At 38.4% G+C, this 21,932-nt stretch overlaps 1 protein-coding gene across 2 annotated transcripts in view; it reads right to left on the bottom strand.

Moving 5' to 3' along the window:
- Positions 1-21,932, bottom strand: part of LOC150075424 (signal transducing adapter molecule 2-like) — a 203,681-nt gene that overhangs the window by 19,366 nt on the left and 162,383 nt on the right. For both annotated transcript variants that reach the window (XM_090389165.1, XM_090389166.1), the window contains exons 11-12: positions 18,895-19,100; positions 2,724-2,847 (exon numbers count right to left, since the gene is read on the bottom strand). In XM_090389165.1, coding sequence (XP_090245291.1) covers positions 2,724-2,847; positions 18,895-19,100 — 330 coding nt within the window. The remainder of the gene's footprint in view (positions 1-2,723; positions 2,848-18,894; positions 19,101-21,932) is intronic.

Here is a 21,932-nt window from a genome sequence, read left to right as displayed (position 1 = left end):
AGTCACACAAGCAAAGGTCCCTGCATGCCTCTTCCCCCAATATACAAAGAGAGAGAGAGAGAGAGATGTTTGTTATTTGGTTTTTAGGAGCATTAGCAACTAAGGCTATATCGCTCCGGGATATGCGGTGGTCATTCCCTGACCTTTCTGCATCTTCTGTATTTGGTGGTGATAGGCTCGAACCCCGGTCTAATCAAGAAGCGTGTGCTACACACTGCTGCTCCTTCCCACCTGGCTACGGAGGCGCCAGAGAGAGAGAGAGAGAGAGAGAGAGAGAGAGAGAGAGAGAGAGAGAGAGAGAGAGAGAGAGAGAGATGTCAGTAAAAGCCAAGTTCTGGGGGAGGAATGTACAATCTTTGTCCAAGACCAACTAATTTGGTTTTGGTTTGGAAAAGGCTGAAAAATTTTATCTTGATGTGATTCAAACTCAGACTTCTTCCTTCAGCACAATGTGGAAGGACAGTGATTAAAATCACATCACTTTATTAACCATGAGGAATTGCATGTGGATACATGATAATTGTTTCCATGTCTGGAAAACCAACATTAGATGACAATTTTTCCAATGTTAATATATTTGTTTTAATTCTGAATTAATTTTGATAGGATAATAATTAGTAACACCTTCTGTTAGAATGTATTGGATGGATGGGTTTTTTGAAAGGAGGATGAGGACTCCTCCACTAAGGCCACAATTGAGTCCACTCTATTCACAGAACGTATTTGTTGAAACACCATGTATACCATGGTGTTTCAACAAATACTATGTCCATTAAAATACATTCAGTTTGCCTGTTGGTGATGCCCATGAGACGTTTCACCTAAAATTGACTAACTTGGACATGAAGTAGTAATAGTTCATAAAGGCTTCTCCCATGACCAACAGGATGTATCCTTCAACTCTGGTCAACAATAGAAATTGACCCCATGCCATTTTTAATCAGTGCATTTCAGGATAGTAACCACATTGAACAAATTTAATGTTAGAGCATATTTTCCATTTCTAGAATGACACAAACAATGGGACACAGTTTTAAATTAAGCAAAGATAAGCATAGACTGGACATAACATATTTGTCTGTAGTCAAAGAATGAACTATCAGAAAAAGTTACAACCCAGCCCTGTAGAGAACTTATGTAGTTTTAAAAAGGGTTTAGGTAAAGTTTGAAGGAGTAAATAAAATACAAAATCTTCCTGTTTTAGCCAATCTTATTGACACAGCATGGTTTTGTTAAGGGGAAGTCTTGCCTGACCAACTTGATTGGATACTATGATGCAGTCACAAAAGAACTGGATGCAGGGAATAACTTTGATATTATATACTTGGATCTTAGAAAGGCTTTTGATACTGTTGCACATGGAAGACTGCTACACAAATTGGAGCAGTGTGACATTGGAGGCAAATTGCTGCTATGGATAAAGGGGTGGTTGAGGGGGAGAAGACAGAGAGTGGTAATCAATGGACACTGCTCATCGTGGACTGATGTTATTAGTGGAGTCCCTCAGAGCTCAGTGTTGGGTCCATTATTGTTTTCTGTATTTATAAATGATATTGATGATGGTATATCAAGCTTAATGTCCAAGTTTGCAGATGATACAAAGGTTGGCAGGGTTGTCAAGGACACTACTGACACTATGCTGCTGCAACAGGATCTGGAAAGGTTGAGCAGATGGGCTGAGAGGTGGCAAATGAAGTTTAACATTGACAAATGTAAAGTACTACACATGGGAAACAGCAACCCCAGAGCAACGTATCAACTCTGTGGTACTACACTGACAGTGGTAGAGAATGAAAGGGACTTGGGGGTGATTGTGCAGGCAGATATGAAGTTCTCTGAGCAGTGCAGACGGGCTGCAAGAGTAGCTCATGGAGTATTGTCAATGATATACAGGAATTTTTCCAGCAGGGATAAGGAGGTGATTATTCCATTGTATAAGGCAATGGTCAGGCCACACCTAGAGTACTGTATACAGGTCTGGAGGCCTCATTTCAAGAAGGATGTAGAGCTGCTGGAACGAGTACAGAGAAGGGCAACAAGATTAGTGAATGGAACAAAGGGGTGCTCTTACGAAGAAAGGCTTAAGTTTTGCAAATTACAGTGTCTGGAGACTAGGCACCAGCGAGGTGATCTGATAGAGGTGTATAAAGCCTTGAATGGTTTAAGCATGCTCAATGCTGATGGGATTCTTCCTCTAGCTCAGAAAAATCACCTGAGAGGGCATAAATTCAAATTGAGGAAAGACAGATGTAGGATAGACGTGCGGAAATTTGCCTTTAGCCAGCGGGTGGTTGGTTGGTGGAACAGACTGCCATCCCTTGTGGTGGAGGTTGATAGCCTAAATAAGTTTAAGGCTCAGCTGGACAGGTATTTTGAACGAACAGAGGGGTGAAGTGGAAGTGGGTTTTTTTTTTTTTTTTTTGGCTGATGCTGCATAAGCTTGCTTTCTTGCATCAAATGCCTCTACTAATGCTAATGCTAATACCTCCACAAGCTGACTTGAAGAAGGGCTGTAGCTTAGTCGGCACAGAGTTGGTCAAAAACTGGAATTTTAGTTTCAACAGTTAAACTTTGGTTTTCATCAGCTGTAACTTGGAATAAGGTGGCAGATTCTCATCTAGCTGAACTTTAATAAAAATTTACTTTTATTCAGTAATATTAAATTTCAGGACACTAAAAAAATTAAGTGAAAAAAAAAGTGACTATTTTATAACCTAAATTACCTGCAGGTGGCTGTGGTAGAGGAGGAAAGGGTTGTGGCAAATCATTACCCTGAGGATGATAAGAAGAGGGAGGAATTCCTTGTGGTGGTATAAATGAATTAGGAGGTAGAGGTCCATTAAATACCTGAAATAAGAAATAATGTAATGAAACATTAAGAATTCTGCTAAGTTACACTCAATATTATGCTAAATGATATCACAGTGAATACAGGTGAATTTTCATATAATGAATACACCAAAATATAATTTTTAAACATCAACATAAAGGCAGTAAACTCAATGTTTTTTTAAAAATACAGAAAAATTTCAACATGAAGCATCTGAAGGATGAGTAAATTTTTAATCAGAAAAGCCTGGAATTTTACAAGAATGTGTGTGTGTGTGTGTGTGTGTGTGTGTGTGTGTGTGCGCGCGTGCGTGCGCAAGCACACACACTGTAAATTTAGGATTAGGAAGGTATGAGCATGTAAAAAAAAGACTAGAGAAAAAAATTTAGCAAAACAGATATTTGAAATAAAAATGAATGATAACAGGCACAGGGGCTGATAAAGAACAAAATGGATTGTGTCAAGAAAGCATCAGAAGAAAGAGTCTACATAGGCTATGGTTAAAAATCTAATGGAAAATAGGACAGCATGGAAGAAAATTGCATATGGTCCAGATTTATACTACATAGCGATCTGTCCACTCACTGGATATAACAGATTTGGATGATAATGATTTTGAAATGCAGTAATTGAACTTAAATAATGAGTAAAAATTACATATTATGAAGCAGGACAAGTGCTAATTTAAGCTAATATAATTCTACACTACAATTTCTTCAAACAATTTAAAAATAGGTTAAGATGGTATCGTCAGAGAAGAGAGCAGAGATCTGTTGTGTCAATTTTTGCATCAGTTTTTGATCATAAGTATGAATTTACTAGTGAATTCTACAATTCACTAGTAAATTTACTATTGAAACTACATTGGTAATCTGAAGTTGAGTTGCTGTAAAAAGTGAAGTATTGATATCAGAGAAGCATTTATCCGAAAATGCTACTGAGACAGAGCATAAAGCCCAAGGGCAGATGATGTACATCCAGTTATAATGAAAAGGGCAGCAAGTGAGTATAACTAACCATTAAAAATATTAATGAAATCATCATTAGATTGAGGATTGTTTCTCTGGATGGGAGAAATGCCAACATCACTCATATATGTAAGAAAGGAGTTAAAAGAAGTGATGGGCAATTATAGAATAGTGAGTTTGATTTATGTGGTATTAAGATTATGCAGGATCTCAAGACTCATTAAAAGACCATCTTGACAAGAATAGCATTCTAAATGGGTCTCAAAGCATGGTTTCATGGAGAAGGGTGATCTTTTCTAATAAATTTGCTAAATTACTATCATGAAATTATAACGCAGTTGGTATCATCAGAGCCATGATACCAACTAGCCGTGAACCATCCTACCAGGTGCAGGAGCTTGGTTTGGATTTTATTGGCACATTAGCAACTAAGGCACCAAGACCAAATGCAGGAGCAGCATTTGGTTTTTTGTTTGTTTGTTTCGGGATTTATTGGGCGCATTGGCAACTATGGCCATACATATGGTAAGTATGCATGCCATTTCTTCTCAAATACAGAAAATGGAAAAAAGGAACCAGAAAGTAATTTTTTTAACTAACTAAAGGAGGTGATATACTTTAATCATCTTGAGAAAGTTATAAATGCTTGAGACATTTGTTTCATTATTTAAAAGTGAAGTAAGTGTAGGAGGATCTTCTGTTGTTGATGGAGTGCAAAGATTCTGGCGTTCTCTTGTATATTTTGTGCATTCAACCAGAATGTGTTTAACTGAGAGCACTATATTACAATGATGACATTGAGGGGGTTAAAAGATAACCATGAGTGATATTTGTGTGACCTATTCGCAGACGAGCCAATATTACCTCCTGATGTCGGATTGAACTGAAGCTGGAAGGCCATCACTCAAGGTTTGGCTTGATACTTCGAAGCTTATTGTTAGGTTGATTTTCCCATGATAACTGCCATTGGCACATGCATTTTTCCTGGATTGTTCGATAGTCTTGATGAAGCACTTGTTCTCGGGCAGTAGGTGAGCTAATTTGGCAGTATTGTTTGCTAGTTCATTTCCAGAAATTGCCACATGTCCTGGGACCAGCAGAAGTGTATGTTTTTCCCAAGTTCTGATAATATGTAAAGAGCTGACTATTCCTTTCACAACTGGGTGGGTGAGGTTCATGATGTTTTTTAGTGCTTGAAGTGCACTTAAAGAATCTGTGAAAATTATGCTGTTGTGAATATCAGAGGACTCAATATGATTCAGCGCAACCTGAATTGCTATTAGTTCGGCGGAAAATATACTGAACTCACGTGACAATTGATAAGCTAATGTGATGTTTGGAAAAACTGCGGCAATTCCAACATGGACATCATTCTTTGATCCATCAGTATGTACTATGGAAAAGCTGGGAAACTGATCCACTACTGCATGGTATAATTGCAAGAAGTTTTCTCTATGCAATGTAGGTTTATTCCATTCATGCAGATGTAAGTCACATAAGGGTGGAGTGATATTCCAAGGAGCAAGAGAGGATGGGAGGCTACGTGCCACATTGTCTAAGGTTAAATTTAGTTTTTCTAAGAGGTGTTTTATTCTGATACCCAAAGGACGGTTAGCATTAGGGCGGTTTTGGTATAACCTGCTGTGCTGTGATGGGAAAAGTATCTGCCAGTTTGGGTATTCTGCGATAGATCTAATTTTATAGGCATAACGTAGTATCAGTTGTTGTCGCCTGATCGAGAGAGGGGGTTCGTGTGCTTCAGCATATAAGCCATGTATTGGAGACATGCAATATGCCCCTAAAGCAACGCATATTCCATTATGATGGATAGGATCGAGCCAGCGAAGGGCACTAGGTCTTGCTGAATTATACACTGGTGCTCCGTAGTCAAGTTTCGATCTTATTAATGCTCTATATAACAGTAAAAAAGTAAGGCGATCAGCTCCCCACTTAGTTGCAGAGAGAACACGGATGATATGTAGTTTTTGTTGACATGATGTTCTTAGTCTTTTGATATGCTCAAGGAAAGTAAGTTTATGGTCTAAAGTGATTCTTAAGAACCGTATGCTGGAATGAACTGCTATTGGTTGGTGATTCAGTTGTAGCTCTGGATTGGGGTGGAGTTTGTGTTGGCGGCAAAAATGGATGTAAAATGTTTTTTGCAGACAAAGTTGAAATCCATTAGCCTGAGCCATTGAACAGATCTTAGTTTTATTGCCCCTTGCAACTGTCTCTCAATAGTATTCATGTTTTTCACATGACACCAAATACTAAGGTCGTCTACAAACAGTGCTTTATCAATAGTGTTTGGAAGTTGTCCAGCAATGGTGTTTATTGCAATTATAAAAAGTGAAGCACTGAGTACAGAGCCTTGAGGAACTCCTTGTGAAAATACTTGGGACAGTGAGGTTTTAAATCAAACCTGGAATGTACGCTTGCATAGGAAATTCTGTATGAAAATTGGGAGGTGACCCGGAAGTCCATGGCGATGTAATTCACGGAGTATTCCATACTTCCACGTGGAATCATAGGCCTTACTGATATCAAAGCAGACTAACACATGATGTTCCGATCTGAGGAATGCATTCCGAATAGAGTTCTCTAGTCTGACTAGTATATCTAGTGTAGATCTGTTTTGTCGAACACCGAATTGTGCAGAATGTAGCAGATTGAAATTTTCAAAGTACCAGATCAGTCAGCGGTTCACCATCTTTTCGAGAATTTTGCAAATGCAACTGGTCATGGTGATTGATCTATAATGAGTGGAATTTGTAGGGTCTTTACCTGGTTTAGGGAAGGCAAGGACCGTAGCATGATGCCATTGATTAGGGAATTTATCTTCCAGGAAGAGTCTATTGAATAGATGAAGAAGTGACTGTAATGATTCGGAACTTAGTTTCTGTATCATGGAATAATGAATATTATCTGGTCCTACAGCACTGCGTCGGTATTTGACAAGGCTCTATATAATTCGTGGATGGTAAAAGGTAAGTTGTATTTTTCATCTCCTTTTGAAGAGAAGTTTAACTTTTGTTTTTCTAAACTTGTTTTCAATCTTCTGAAGGTCGGTGTATAACTTTCTGTTGCTGATGTTTTGGCAAAGGTTTCACCTAGTATATTAGCAATTCCAGCAGGATCATTTACATTCTGCCCTCTCCATTCCATGATGGGTAGAGGTGTCATTTCATTTTTGCCACCATTTTTCTGATTGCTTTCCAAATTTTATGTGTAGGAGTTCCTTGATTGATAGTCGAAGTGAAATGGATCCAAGCAACCTTTTTATTGCAGCGTCTAACATATCTTGCTCTTGCTCTAGCGCGCTTATATTGGATGAGATTGGTTGTAGCTGGACTCCGGCGAAAAGAATTCCAAGCTTTGCTTTGCTCTTTTTTAGCCACAAGGCATTCATCACTCCACCAGGTTTTTGGATGAATCAGTAATTTTGAAGAGGATTTCGGTACGGTTTGTTGTTTGTTATTTGGTTTTTAGGAGCATTAGCAACTAAGGCTATATTGCTCCGGGATATGCGGTGGTCATTCCCTGACCTTTCCGCATCCTCCGTATTTGGTGGTGATGGGCTCGAACCCCGGTCTAATCAAGAAGCGTGTGCTACGCACTGCTGCTCCTTCCCACCTGGAGGCATCTGTACGGTTTGTTCTGCTGCATGTAATATCATTTTTGTGACATAGTCAACTGCTTCATCAGTTGCGGAATTTTGGATTATTTTAGGATCAAGCTTAGTTAATTTTTTATAGGACTGCCAATCTGCTTTATCAGTGAGCCAATGTGGAATTTTAGTAGGATGATGAGAGGGCTTAATTAAGTAATTCAATTATTATGGGGAAATGATTGCTATGTAGTGGATCGTTGTTTATCGTCCACTTAAGAGTAGGATACAAGGTTGCTGAACAGATAGACAAGTCTATTGCAGTACTTGTTCCTGAAGAAAGGTGAACGTATGTAGGTGAACCGTCATTTAGAAGGAGGTTGTTATTGTCTAGACACTGTTCAATTAGTTTTCCCTCTTTGATCAATGTTGTCATTACCCCATAGAGTGTGATGACCATTTAAGTCTCCCAGAATGAGGAAAGGTGTTGGGAGTTGAGCTATAAGATTGTTGAGATCATTTAGTTGGAAGGTATAGCTTGGTGGGATGTATAAGGAGCATCTCAGCAGCTACATGGACTGCTATTGCCTCGAGGGGAGAGTTCAGTAAGACCTGTTTGGTAAGAATATGTGGGTTTGTTAAAACAGTTACACCACCATGTGCAATATTCTGATTGGTTCTAACAATGTTATAACACAGTTTTGGTGTATTTTGGGGTTTTAAATACATCTCTTGAAGGCAGAGACATATTGGTGAGTATTTACAGGAAAGATTGTATAGGTCATCGATATTGGCACGGAATCCACGACAATTCCACTATATTATTCTGTTCATTATTTATCTCTTGTTAGACTTTCCAAGCGTTTTCGGGTTGCTGAGGTTTTCTGTTTTTCATTCTTGTTTTTATCTTTTTTTGGGAAGGAAGGCCTTCCGGTGCCCATGTCTTCTTCAACAAAAATTTGAAGGACAGGGTCATCTGCTGATTTTTCTTTAGTGTCCATTTGTTGTTGGTGACTAGAAGTTAGGATATGTTTTTCTTTGAGTCCTTGATCCGGAGTGTGGAGGTTTTCGAGTGGTATGGAAATTGGTGTATTGACTGCTTGGGTTTGAGTTGCACTGTACAAAGATTTCATGTAATTCGAGAAAGACTCTTTTGGGGTACTGTTACTTCAGTTTGCGATGCAGTTGATTGGAATTTTTTGGTGGCTTGGGCATATGTAGGTCTGTTTGCATGAGTTGGTGTTGAGATGATTCTTTTTGCTTCTTGGTAAGAAACATTATGGTTGGTTTTATATTTCTGGATAAGTTTCTCACTTTTCCAGCGCTCACATTTTCTAGCATAAGCGGGACAATCTTTTTTGCAGTTTGGACATACTGATTGAGGAGCATTACAGTTTTCGCAATCATGTTCAACTGAACCACACTTTGCGCAAGTAGGGGTTCCCCGGCAAGCTGTCTGTGAATGTCCATACTTCTGACATCGGAAACACAGTAGTGGGTTTGGGACATATGGTCTGACATTACATACCAGATATCCAGCCTTAATGGATGATGGACGATTCGGTGTATTAAAGATCAAGATCAGATTGTCATCTTTTCTGGTGGAGATTCTCTTGACATGAATAACTCTTTGTTCTTTCAGTTCTTCTAGCATTTCTTCTTCAGATGCATCTAGTAAGTCCCAGTCTGAGATCACTCCTTTAGAGGTGTTCAGTGATCTGTGGGGCGTTACAGTTACTGGGCGTCCTGCAAAGAAATTAATTTTTGAGAAGGTGCTCAGAATGTTTGGCATTAGATGTCTCAATGAGAATATCTCCTGATCTGAGTCTTTTTACGAATTTCGGAGATCCTGCTCTACTTTCCATTTCAACTCTAAATGGAGAAAGTTTGCCAACTGTATTCTCACCAGTTGAATGGATGATCAGATAGGTTGGAATTGGATAGGTCTCTGGCTCAGTTTTTTGGCACTTTGCAGTTCCTGCTGTGGAACTATCTTTCTTTTTTGATATCTGGGTTGCATCTGGCAGCCCAGATAAGTCTGAGTTTGACTTACTCATGATATGCTCTTTTTGGCCCCGGGAGATTGTCTTTTTCTCCCAGGTTACCTGCCCCGCCACGTGGAGGCAAGAGCGGTGCCACCTAGTGACCCAAGTGAAGAAAAGGGTTAGTATTAACTAAAAATAAAAGAGGGATTAAAGAAAGGTGGCTTTCCTTTCTAGGTTACAGTATTTGAATATATCTATTTAATTATAATATTCAGGAGTTATCGGACTTTCGAAACTCAGGAGTAACGTATTTACAGTTAAGTGTACTAGATAATCACTCTGGAAAGGCGCTGTGGTCACTAATATCGCTTGGCACTCAGGGCCGCAACATTTGGATGTAGCTGTAGTAGCAGCAGTAGCAGTTGGATGTAGCTGTAGTAGCAGCAGTAGCATTTGGATGTAGCTGTAGTAGCAGCAGTAGCATTTGGATGTAGCTGTAGTAGCAGCAGTAGCATTTGGATGTAGCTGTAGTAGCAGCAGAAGCATTTGGATGTAGCTGTAGTAGCAGCAGAAGCATTTGGATGTTGTAGCAGTAGCAGCAGCATTTGGATGTAGCAGTAGTAGTAATAATGGAGGCATGTGATGCAAGAAAGCAAGCGTATGAGCTTATGTAGTATGAGCGTATGCACAAGTCAAAAATAACAAAAAACAATTTCACACATCCATTCCCTCTAAAAGTCTGTCCAGTTTCTCCTTGAATTTATTTAAGCCATCAACTTTCACAACGACAGACGGAAGTTTGTTCCAGCAATTAACCACCTGGCTAAAGGCAAATTTCCGCACATCTATTCTACAACTGTCTTTCCTCAATTTGAATTTATGCCCCCTCAGGTTCGTAATCTGAGCAAGTGGAAGAATCCCATCAGAATTCAGCATGCTCAACCCATTCAAGGCCTTGTACACCTCAATAGGATCACATCGCAAGTGCCTAGTCTCCAGCTGCAGCAATTTGCAGAACTTAAGTCTTTCAGAGGAAGTCTTGTCTGACCAATTTGATTGGATATTACAATGTGGTCACAAAGTAACTGGATGCAAAAAATAATTTTGATATCATATACTTGGATTTCAGGAAATCCTTTTGATACTGTTCCATATGGAAGACTGCTGTACAAATTGGAGCAGTATGGCATTAAGGGCAAGTTGCTGCAATGGATAAAGGGATGGTTGAGTGGGAGATGGCAGAGTGGTAATAAATGGACACTGCTCTATGGGGACTAATGTTATTAGTGGAGTCCCCCAGGATTCGGTGCTGACCCATTGTTGTTTTTTGGATTTATCAATGATGTTGATAAAGGTACATCAGACTTAATGTCCAAGTTTTCAGATGATACAAATGCAGGGTCGTTAATGACAGCAAAGCCAGTATGCTACTGAAACAGGATCTAGAAAAGTTAGGCAGATGGACTGAGAAGTGGAAACTGAAGTTTAACATTGACAAATGCAAAGAACTGCATATGGGTAGCAGTAACCCAACAGAAATATACCAACTGTGTGGTACTACACTCAGGGAGGTGGAGAATGAAAAAGACCTGGGGTGGGAGTAATAGTGCAATTAGATATGAATTTCTCTGGGCAGTGCAGATTGGCTGCCAGAGCAGGTCATGGAGTTTTTTTCAATGATATTTTGCTAGCAGAGACAAGGAGGTGATTATCCCTTTGTATAAGGCAATGGTCAGGCCACACCTTGAGGTATTCGTACAGGTCTGGAGGCCTCATTTTAGGAAGGATGCAGAGTTTCGAGAACAAGTACAGAGAAGGGCAACAAGGCTTGTTAGAGGAACAAAGGAGTGCACTTAGGAAGAAAGTGCTTAAGTTCTGCAAGTTACAGCATCTGGAGACTAGGCATCTGCAAGGTGATCTGGTTGAGGTGTATAAGGTGTTGAATGGTTTGAGCAGGCTCAATGCTGATGGGATACTTGCACTTGTTCAGACTAAGAACCTGAGGGGGGGCATAGATTTAAATTGAGAAAAAAACATTTGTAGAATAGATGTGCAGAAATTTGCCTTTAGCCAGCTAAAGGCAAATTTCTTGTTGGTTTTACAGTGCAACAGCAGCTAAAGGCCATTATGCACCAAACAATGGTATGACATTTCAGGTGTTATTAAATGTGAGATATACATATTATGAGGGATTTAAGCATTATATTCTGTGAAAACTGCATTAATGTCAGATCTGTTGTCTCATATTTGTTGCACAAGTAGGTGTGATTTGGGCTGCATGGTTTGCCATAGTCCATTATAGAGAGGATAGTCAACTATAATATGCTGGACTGTGATTTGTGCTTGGCAGTTTGGTCAGAAAGGTGGATCTGAGGAAGAAAGAAGATAAAAGTGAGTAAGGTGTGTACGTCCTATTCATAGTCTTGCAAGTGTGACTTCTTCCTTTCGGTTTGAGTGGAAACTAGATGGCCACGACTGGAGTTCCTGTTTAATCCGAAGGAGTTTGTTGCCTTCTTGATTTTTCCAGATAGTTTGCCAATGATTCATACTTTGCCTTATTATAACACTTTTATAGTCAGTGAAAGGGATTTTAAAAGAAGCGTCAACTGGTTCCACAGTAGATTTGGCTGCATAGTCAGCACTCTCGTTGCCAGGTATGCCAACATGGCTAGCAACCCAACAAAATTTTACTACTTTTGTGTTCTTAGCTAGATGAGTCAGCAAGTTTTGAATGTTACCAAGTAGGTAGTTGTGATGCTTTCTTTGTTGCTGTAAAGTGAGAAGGGCACTGAGGCAGTCGGTAAAAATAACACTATTGGTAAACTGGTGCAGTTTTATAGTTTCTAGGGCAATTTGTATGGCATGTAGTTCAGCAGTAAAGATACTACATTCTAAGGGTAACTGACTAAATATTATGGATGATGGAAGGACGACAGCAGCACCAACATGATGGTCAGTTTTGGAGTCATCAGTGTATATCAGGGTATAAGATTCATATTTTTCAATTAGAGATTTATTAAGCTGTTTTATATTCTGTGGAGAAAGAGTGCTTTCCTCCCATTTCTGCAGGGACAGGTCACATGCTGCAGAATAGAAAGCCCATGGAGGAGCAGTGGAATTAGTGGTGACTATTTTAAAAAGATCTAGCTGCCAACTGTCAAGTAATGAGCAAAGATGTATGCCAGCAGGTTGATTTATTGATGAATAAACGGCATACAAGTTCTCCCAACCTGGAGTAGATAGATGTTTCCACACTGGATGCAGGGGTTGGCTCTTGATTTTGACAGCATAATTAAGCAGTAAAATTTGTCTTCATAGAGAGAGTGGAGGATCATGATCTTCAGCGTACACGCTTTGCACAGGAGATGTGTGGTAGGCCCCAAGAGCAATGCTTAGGCCACTGTGATGAATAGGGTCCAAAAACTTCAAGATGCTGGATCTAGCAGAGTTGTAAACTGGCGATTCATAGTCTAGCCTTGATCTTACGATTGCATGATATAAATGAAGGAGTGTATGATGGTCAGCACAAGATGTAGCTGATAACACTCTCAAAATGTTTAATTTTTTGAAACAGGTGGTTCTAAGTTGTTTGATATGGTCAAGAAAGGTCATTTTTTTTTTTTTTTTTTTTTATCTAAAGTTAACCCAAGATATCAGATAGTAGGCACAACAGGTATGTAGTGGTTGCCCAGCTTTAGAATTGGGTCAGGATGGAGATTACGTCTTCTACAGAAATGAACTGCGACAGTTTTTTCAGGTGATATGCAAAAGCTGTTATCTGCAGCTCATGTTGTAATCCTATTAAGAGCACCTTGAAGTTGTCTCTCAATCATTCTCATGTTTTGGGAGTGACAAGATATACTAAAATCATCTGCATATAAAGTAGTAAATACAGTGGCTGGAATGACCTTAGTTACTGAGTTTATTTTTATAATGAATAGTGTGGCACTTAAAACTGAGCCCTGTGGAACACCTTCTTCTTGTATGAAGTTATGAGAGAGGGTGGATTGAATGCAGACCTGGAAAGACCGCTGCTTCAGAAAGTTGTGTATAAACTTTGGCATATTACCCCTGAAGCCAAATGAATATAAATCATGGAGAATTCCGTATCGCCAAGCTGTGTCAAAAACTTTCTCAATGTCTAAATAAACTGTAGTCAAATGTTCCTTCCTAACGAAAGCATTGTAAATCCGGTTTTCCATTTGTATCAAGAGGTCTAAAGTTGATTCACGTGTATGAAATCCACATTGTATTTGCTCAGCAACCAGATAAGATGAGAGTTTACCATTTTTTCCATTATTTTGCCCATACAGCAGGCGAGGGCAACAGGCTGATAGTGACGTGGATTCATTGAGTCCTTGCCAGGTTTTAATAACACTATGACATATGAGTGTTGCCAGGTATCAGGGAAAGCATTTTCTGCAAAAATCTGGTTAGTAAGACATGAAGTGACTCTTCAACTCAGCTCTTTTAACATGGAATAGTGAATTCCATCAAGTCCAGGAGCACTAGATCTTGAGCTGTTTTTTTTTTTTTTTTTTTTATGAAAACCCCAAACATGAAAGGTATCAAAACCTATAGTACTTAGTACCATGCATGGGTTGAAGGAGAAGTATGGGGGAAAGGGGATGCCGGAAACTTTGCTCTAGAGACTAAACATGGGTTTCACCACTTCAAGCCTCCAATAAGCAAAGTGGTGGTATTTCACCGGTTGATGAAAATCATCTACCACCTATGGTTAACAGCAAGCCATAGTTCAATTATTTTGAAGGGACAGTTGTATGAGTGGTAGTGGTCAGTGTTAAAATTTAGGGTCTGCTTTTCAGCACGGAACTTTAATTTCTGGAAGTCTGGTGAGTATGAGGATACTGCAGAGGTTTGAGAAAGAGATTCTCCAAGAGGGTTAGCTATGCCTTGAGGCAGTGAAATGTCATTCTCATTTACATTCAGTATCAACAGATAAGAAGCAGGATATTTGTTATACATTTCATTAATATATTTCCAGATGGTTTGCGTTTCGATGGACCTCATAATCGTTGAAGCAAAACGTTTTCACGACTCTCTTTTGTTTGCTCGCTGAATGCGCCAAGCATTGGCTCTGGCTTTCTTAAACTGCACTAGATTAGCAGTAGTAGGGTTTTTGCAAAATTTATTCCAGGCTTTATTTTTCTCTCATTTTGGCTTGGTTGCATTCATTGTTCCACCATAGTTTTGGTCTTATTTTATGACTTATGGACACTCTTGGAATTGTTGCTTCAGAGGTCTGCAATATTTGGCTTGTTATATAAGTAACTGCAGTGTTAATTGATACATTTGGAACAACTGTTTTTTCTAGGATTGATAGCTGCCTACATTTTATCCAATCAGCTTTAGCAAAATTCCATTTGGTTTTGTTGTTGATATGGGGGTTTGATGGCACATAAGTTACTTTGGCTATAATGTGCCTAATTCCATTTGGCTGCCTGATTACGGCAAGGTGGTAAATTTGCTTCTATATGACAAACTACTGGGTAGTGGTCACAACCCAATAGACTGTCATGAACAGACCAGTCAAACAGTGGAAGAAGGGCTAGTGAGCAAATGGAGAGGTCAACTGCTGAGCTTGACCCAGAAGGTAGGTGAAAATAAATGGGAAATCTGGTATTCAATAGTGTCAGATTTAGCTTATCTAGAAACTTTTCTAATATTTTTCTTCATTTATCATGTATATTATCACCCCCATAAAAGATTGTGCATTAAAATCTCCCATGATGCAAGAGGAAGGAGGGAGCTGGAATTTCAAAGATCACTGTAAGAGATGTCTTGGTTAGGGGGAAGATATAAGGAGACAATGGTAAGAGAAAAACGAAAGGATATTCGAGCAGCTACATTTTCTAAATTTGTATATAGCATTAATGGTCTGGAAGGGATATTGGACCTGACTACAAGTGCAACCCCTCCGTGAGCCAAATTGCTTACATGAGAAACTATCTTTTCTGTAGATAACATGATATTTAAGCAAGGTAGTAATAGAAGCAATTAAGTTAGTTTCTTGAAGGCAAAAGGCAACTGGGTTATACTGGAGAAGAAGATCCCAAATGTCATCAAGGTTGCTGCAATATCCTCTACATTTCCATTGAAGGAAACTGGCATTATTTGGGTGTAGTGCAGTCCTCAGCTTCTGCCTGAGGGGCTGGTGAGCAGATTTTCTTTTTGGGATGTACGGTCTTCATTTCTCCATTTCTTCCTCTGGGAAGAGGTCGAGAACTGGTTCTTCATGGTTAGTGTTTTCTTCCATTTCTATTGAGTCAGCTTTAGTGGGATCGTCACTTTCTGAGTATTTGGGTTATTATTAGTATGCAGAACAGTGATTGGTGTGTTAACAGCCTTGTTTATCTTAGATGGTTTACTAGATAAGGGCACAGCTTCCAAAATTGACCGAGCCCAGTCTGACATTGATTATTTGGGGGAAATGTTACCTCTGTTTGAGTACCAGTTGTTGATGCTCTTTGCACAGTACTGGTTAATGCAGTTGACTTTTGAACCACTTGAGTGAAAGTGGGTTGGGTGTTAAATTGAGCCTGTACCGATTTTTTGGCTTACTGGTACGTGATGTTTTGTTCAGCTTTGACCCACTGAATGTTTTTTTCCATTTTCCATAGGGGACAATCTCTGGAGTAGGAAGTATGTGGGCCATTACAATTTGAGCATTTGTGCTGCTCTGCTTTACAGTCCGAGTGAATGTGCTCGCATGAACCACAGTTAGCACAAGTGGCTAATCCTCTGCACACGTTTTGGGAATGCCCAAATTTTTGGCATTTAAAACAGCATGTTGGGTTAGGAACATATAGTTTTATTTGACAATTGAGATACCCTGCTTTGATGAACGCTTGGGGCTATCAAATGTTAATATTATGTTCCAAGTCAGAACTAGAGCATTGTCTCTTTTGGTATATATGCGCTCTACATGCACAATTCCTTGGTCTTGCAATTCATTTTTCAACTCTTCTTCTGAGAGATTTATGAGGTCCCACTCAGCTATCACACCCCTGGAGGTGTTTAGAGTAGCATGAGAGGAAACAGTGATGGATAATCCTCCAAAGGATGTCAGTTTTTGGAGCCGCTGTGATTGCTGTTCGTCTGAGACCTCAACAAGCAGGTCGCCAGATCTAAGATGCCTGGTTATTTTTGGTGATCCTATTAGATTATCTAGGTGTTTCTGTATTTTAAAAGGCAAGAGACTACTAGAGACTGTTCTTGAGTAGAGTGAAATACAAGATGCATTGGAGCTCTTCTCTTAATAGTGTCAGTTTTTTGTCTTTTGGCACTGCATGAGTTAGTCATCTATCTCACGAGTAGCCATGTTAGGATCCTTAAGTCCTGTGGGGAAAGTCATTTTGCTCCTTTTCGCCCTGAAAAGATAACTTTTTGTTCCAGGTTACTGGCCCCACCACGGGGAGGCAGGAGCAGTGCCACAGGGTAACCAAGCGGCTGTATTAGGTTGGTTAGTACTATTAAAGAAACAGAAAGGCGAGTTTCCTTTCTGGAACTCTACCTAGTTCTTAGTGCAAGAAGTTATGTAATACAACTAAATAATGTAAAAACTGTATTTAAACCAAAAAAAATATTTGCTTTGCACACGCAGTACAGAGCTCACTTGGAATTGCTTGGCACCTGGGGCCCTTTAGCTAGCGAGTAGTTGATTACTGGAACACACTTCCATCTGTTGTTGTGGAAGTTGATAGCTTAAATAAATTTACAGCTGAACTAGACAAACATTTGGAGTGACCAGATGGGTGAAATGGGAAGTTTTTTTTTTTTTGGCTGATGTTGCATAAGCTTGCTTTCTTGCATCACGTACCTCAACTAATACTAATGCTTTCTCAGGAAGAGGATCCCTTTGTTTCCCTCACCAATCTTATTGCCCTTCTCTGTACATGCTCAAGCAACTCTACATCCTTCCTAAAATGGGGCTTCCAGACCTGTACACAGTACTCAACATATGGCCTGACTATTGCCTTATACAAAGGGATAATCACCTCCTTGTCTCTGCTAGCAAAATTCTTATAGATCATTGACAAAACTCCATGACTTGCTCTGGCAGCCCGTCTGCACTGCTCAGAGAACTTCATATCTAACTGCACTACTACCCCCAGGTATTTTTCATTCTCCACCTCCCTGAGTGTAGTACCACACAGTTTCTATGTTTCTCTTGGGTTACTGCTACCCATATGCAGTTCTTTGCATTTGTCAATATTAAACTTCAGTTGCCGCTTCTCAGCCCATCTACCTAACTTTTCTAGATCCTGTTGCAGTAGCACACTGCCATTAACAACCCTGCCAACCTTTGTATCATCTGCAAACTTCGACATTAAGCCTGACATACCTTCATCAATATCATTGATAAATATACAAAACAACAGTGGGCCAAGCACCTGTGGGACTCCGCTAATAACATTAGTCCACGAAGAGCATGTCCACTGATTACCACACTGTCTTTTCCCACCCAACCACCCTTTTATACATTGTAGCAAACTACCCTTAATATCATTCTACTCCAATTTGTACAGTAGTCTTCCATGCACAAGTGTCAAAAGTTTTCCTGAAATCCAAGTATATGATATAAAAATTATTTTTTGCATCCAGTTTCTTTGTAACCACATCATATTATCCAATCAAATTTGTCAGACAAGACTTTCCTTTAACAGACCCATGCTATGTCTGAATTACTGCTGCAGTCTTGTCTAGATGATCCTGCAATGCATCTTTAACCAGTGACTCCATTATTTTACCCAGAACAGAAGTTTAACTGGTCTGTAATTACTCGTGTCACCCTTCAATTCCCCTTTGTGAATTGGGGATACATTTGAACATATCTAGTGGTCACTCAGTATACATCTAAATTATATTGGAATTAAATGTGTTCTCTATGCATTCAGTGTCAGATTCTACCATGACCATCTTGAACAGGGCAGCAAAGATGGCACAAATATTTAATTTTCTTTTCTTCCCCAGTTTGTGGCAAAATTTTCCAGACAAATCAAATTAAGTAGTACACGCGCACACACACACACGCACACACTTAAATGTTATAGAATTTTGTACATCTTCCAAAATCTGGATATACACTGCAAGACTGAAATTAAAAATATATAAAATAAAAGTAAAAAAAAAATAATTTTAAATTAGTTTCTTAAATTTGGTAATTTAGTTTTTTTGGTTTTCAGCTAGAGAGTAATTGATTGTTGGAACAAAATTATTAGAAGGGATGGGCAAACATTTTTTTTTTTTTTTTTTAAGGTTGATTCAACACATTCTTTTGCCACTACTATGAGCTTGGATGTTCCTGTAGTACAAGATTAAAGTGACACAATTCACAGATATTAATATTAGATGCTATAATAAATGGAGAGGAAACTGAATTAGACAGAAACATCAACAGGAAAATAAAATTAATTCAAAGTCAACAGTAGAAAAAAGTTAAAATTTCATTACAGATTCTTTTTAAATTTAATTTTTTTTTACCTGATGAGATGGAGGCTGTGGAAAAGGATGGCTCATATCAGGAAGAGCATAGGGACCATAGCTTGGTGGTATGTAATCTTTCATAAGTCCATGGTACATACCTAGAGCATCTACAAGTTGATGACTAAGGGATGTTAATGCTGCATGCCTCCGATCAATCTTTTCCAATTCTTGATCAATTAAAGGTCCCATTGCCATGCAATGTTCTATCAAGAGACAAAGTACTTTAGATGTTAATATTCCATTCTGAAAAGCATATTAATATCAAGAATCTTAGTTTTCATGCAAAAAATTTAAATAAGTTCATAACTATTGAAACCAAATTTACTTTCCATTGATTGTAATTGGATCACAAAAAAAGCAAATAAATTTCACAACCTCTTTGGGACATATGCACAGAATTTTGTTCACCTATATTGATTTAGTTTTTTTTTTATACTAATGCAATCATACAAAAAAAGAAAAACAGCAGGCAGTAATGAAGCTTCTGACAGCACCTGGTGCAAAGGCTGTGATTTTAAATTGATCCCAACTTATAAACTATGTTATGAATTTTAAAATGAGGAAGGTGCAAAAGATAAGAATTAATAAATTCATCAAAAATTAATATTGAACCGGGGGTGGAAAACATTAGAAAAAAATTGCACCTCACAAAAGTTAGTCATTGTAACTGTCTAATTGTGATCTTCTGTGTTAAAATACATCATATGGCAACAACATACTATACAATATCTTTTAGCAGGTGGGATCATAACAGTTGAGCATAATAGACAGGATTATAAAAAGGGACAAGATTTGGTTCTATTATTCCAACTCCAAAATGAAACATTCTGTAAATTCAATGGACACACCAAGATTTCCTATCAAAGAAATTTTACAACACTGCATCACATAACTAGGTTCTGTATTCCCCAAGTTTCATATGCCAAATGCTGCATCCAAAGGCCTTAGCACAATCATCGGTAATTATTTAAATGGTGCTCAGAAACCATTTCCTGTCTGCTAATAAAAAACACAGCTCACATTTCGAAAAATCAAAATCCCCGTTGGAGTTTTTGATGGTAATTAGGATCAAAAATCCTTCCACACATATTGCTTCCTTTGAACTATTCCCAGTAGTTTTTGGTTGTATATAAGGATGAACATTTTCTCATTTATTAAAATAATCAGTTAGAATATGTTTTTCCAGTGGAACAAACAGAACTTATAAAAGCTTTCCCAAACTGCTAAAATTTTAACTATAACAATAAAAGCAGTGAATAGTGAAAATACTATATAAAAACAAGAGTTAAGAATGTATTGTGGACTCCTTTTTAAACACAGTAATCTAATTTGGTACGTACCTCATCACTACATAAGTTAAATTAACAAATCATTCTATAGTTACAACACACTGAGAAGTAGCAAAAGTGACAGAACTAATATAATTCCTCTTTAAAATAACTTCTCTTCTCTTCCTGTTCAAAAGGGAGGAATCAAAGGGCAAAGTGAGTAATTAAGAGCTATAAGCTTAAATTCTATTCCAATGAAAATAATAAAGTCACTGATTAAAGAAGTAATGCTGGATTATCTTGAGATAAGTGTATTTATATAGAAATCACAGCATGGATTTAATAAGGGGAGATCCTGTCTGACCAATCTGATTAGCTACTATGACTCAGTAACAAAGCTAGATGCAAAAAATAATTTTGATATCATATACTTAGATTTTGGTGAAGTTTTTGCTATGGATAAAGAGAGGGTCCAGTGGGAGAAGACAGAGTGGTTATCAATGGCCACATCTCTTCTTGGACTAATGTTATTGGTGGGATGACCTAGAGTTCAGTCAGTGCTGGGCCCAATTGTTTCATATCAGGCTTAATGTCTAAGTTTGCAGACGATGCGTAGATTGGCAGGGTGGTTAATGACAGTAATCAGGGTATGATACTGCAACAAGACCTTAGGGAAATTAAGCAGTGGACTCAGAAATGGAAATTTGGTTTAACATTAATAAATTCAAAGTACTTCATTTCAGAAGCAGTAATCCCAAAATAAAACTAAATGGGTGGTACTACATTAAAGGTAATGGAGAATGAAAAAGACATGGATAATTATACAGTCCGACATGAAATTGTCTGAGCAGTGCAGATAGGCTGCTAGGACAGCTCATGAGGTTCTGTTAATAATACAGGCAACCACCGTATAACATGGTACTTCTACAACACAGTTTTGCTCTAACACAATTGATAAATTGCAGCAATCCTCGCACAACATGGTACTTGCATAACACGGTTTTGTTCTAACATGGTAACAGAATTGCAGCAAACCTCGCATAACACAGTATTTTTAGGCATTTGTGGAAACCTTGCTATTATGTTGGATGTAATTTTTAAACATTTCCATTCTTTCTTGTGAATCCCCGCTGTTGGCTTGCTAGCGGCTATGCAAAAAAAAAAAATTGGGAAATTCCCATATTTCATTTTGTTGGGAAATCCCAGTGTTAGGTTTTGTGCTTCTTTGAGACCATAAAAAATTGACTTTGAAGCGTGCAGTTTGCGACTTTTAAGGTAAGGGTATTTTGGTTTTTATTCGATTGTTTATAAAATTTTCCGGGTGTGTATTACTAAAAACTTTGTTCTTAAGAACCGTATTGGAATCATTTCTTTGTTGCGAATTAAATTCCAGCCCTAAATTATGCCTAAGGAACTTACTGTATTTCCCCATGTATAAGATGCACCTTAATTTTGGGGCCCGAAATTTGAAAAAAAATGTATTACATAAAGTTATTGAACTCAAGTTTTATTCATCATAAAATTCATACAACTCCTCATAACTTGAATTCAGCACTGTACAAAAATCTTTTCTGAGCCATGTCTGGGCAGAATGTGGCAAAACGTAACCTAATATACCAGTAACAAGTGCGAAACAATGAGCGCAAAGACAACAAGCGCGAAAAAGCAGGAAATGCAAGTAAAAAAAAAATCTACAACCACTGTATAAGACGCACCCAGTTTTTAGACCCCAAATTTTTCAAAAAAAGGTGTGTCTTATACATGGGG

This window comes from Mastigoproctus giganteus, chromosome 14 (genome assembly GCF_048544385.1).
Source record: "Mastigoproctus giganteus isolate SK-2022 chromosome 14, ASM4854438v1, whole genome shotgun sequence".
Lineage (NCBI taxonomy): Eukaryota > Metazoa > Arthropoda > Arachnida > Uropygi > Thelyphonidae > Mastigoproctus > Mastigoproctus giganteus.
This window is presented reverse-complemented; position numbering and strand designations above follow the sequence as displayed.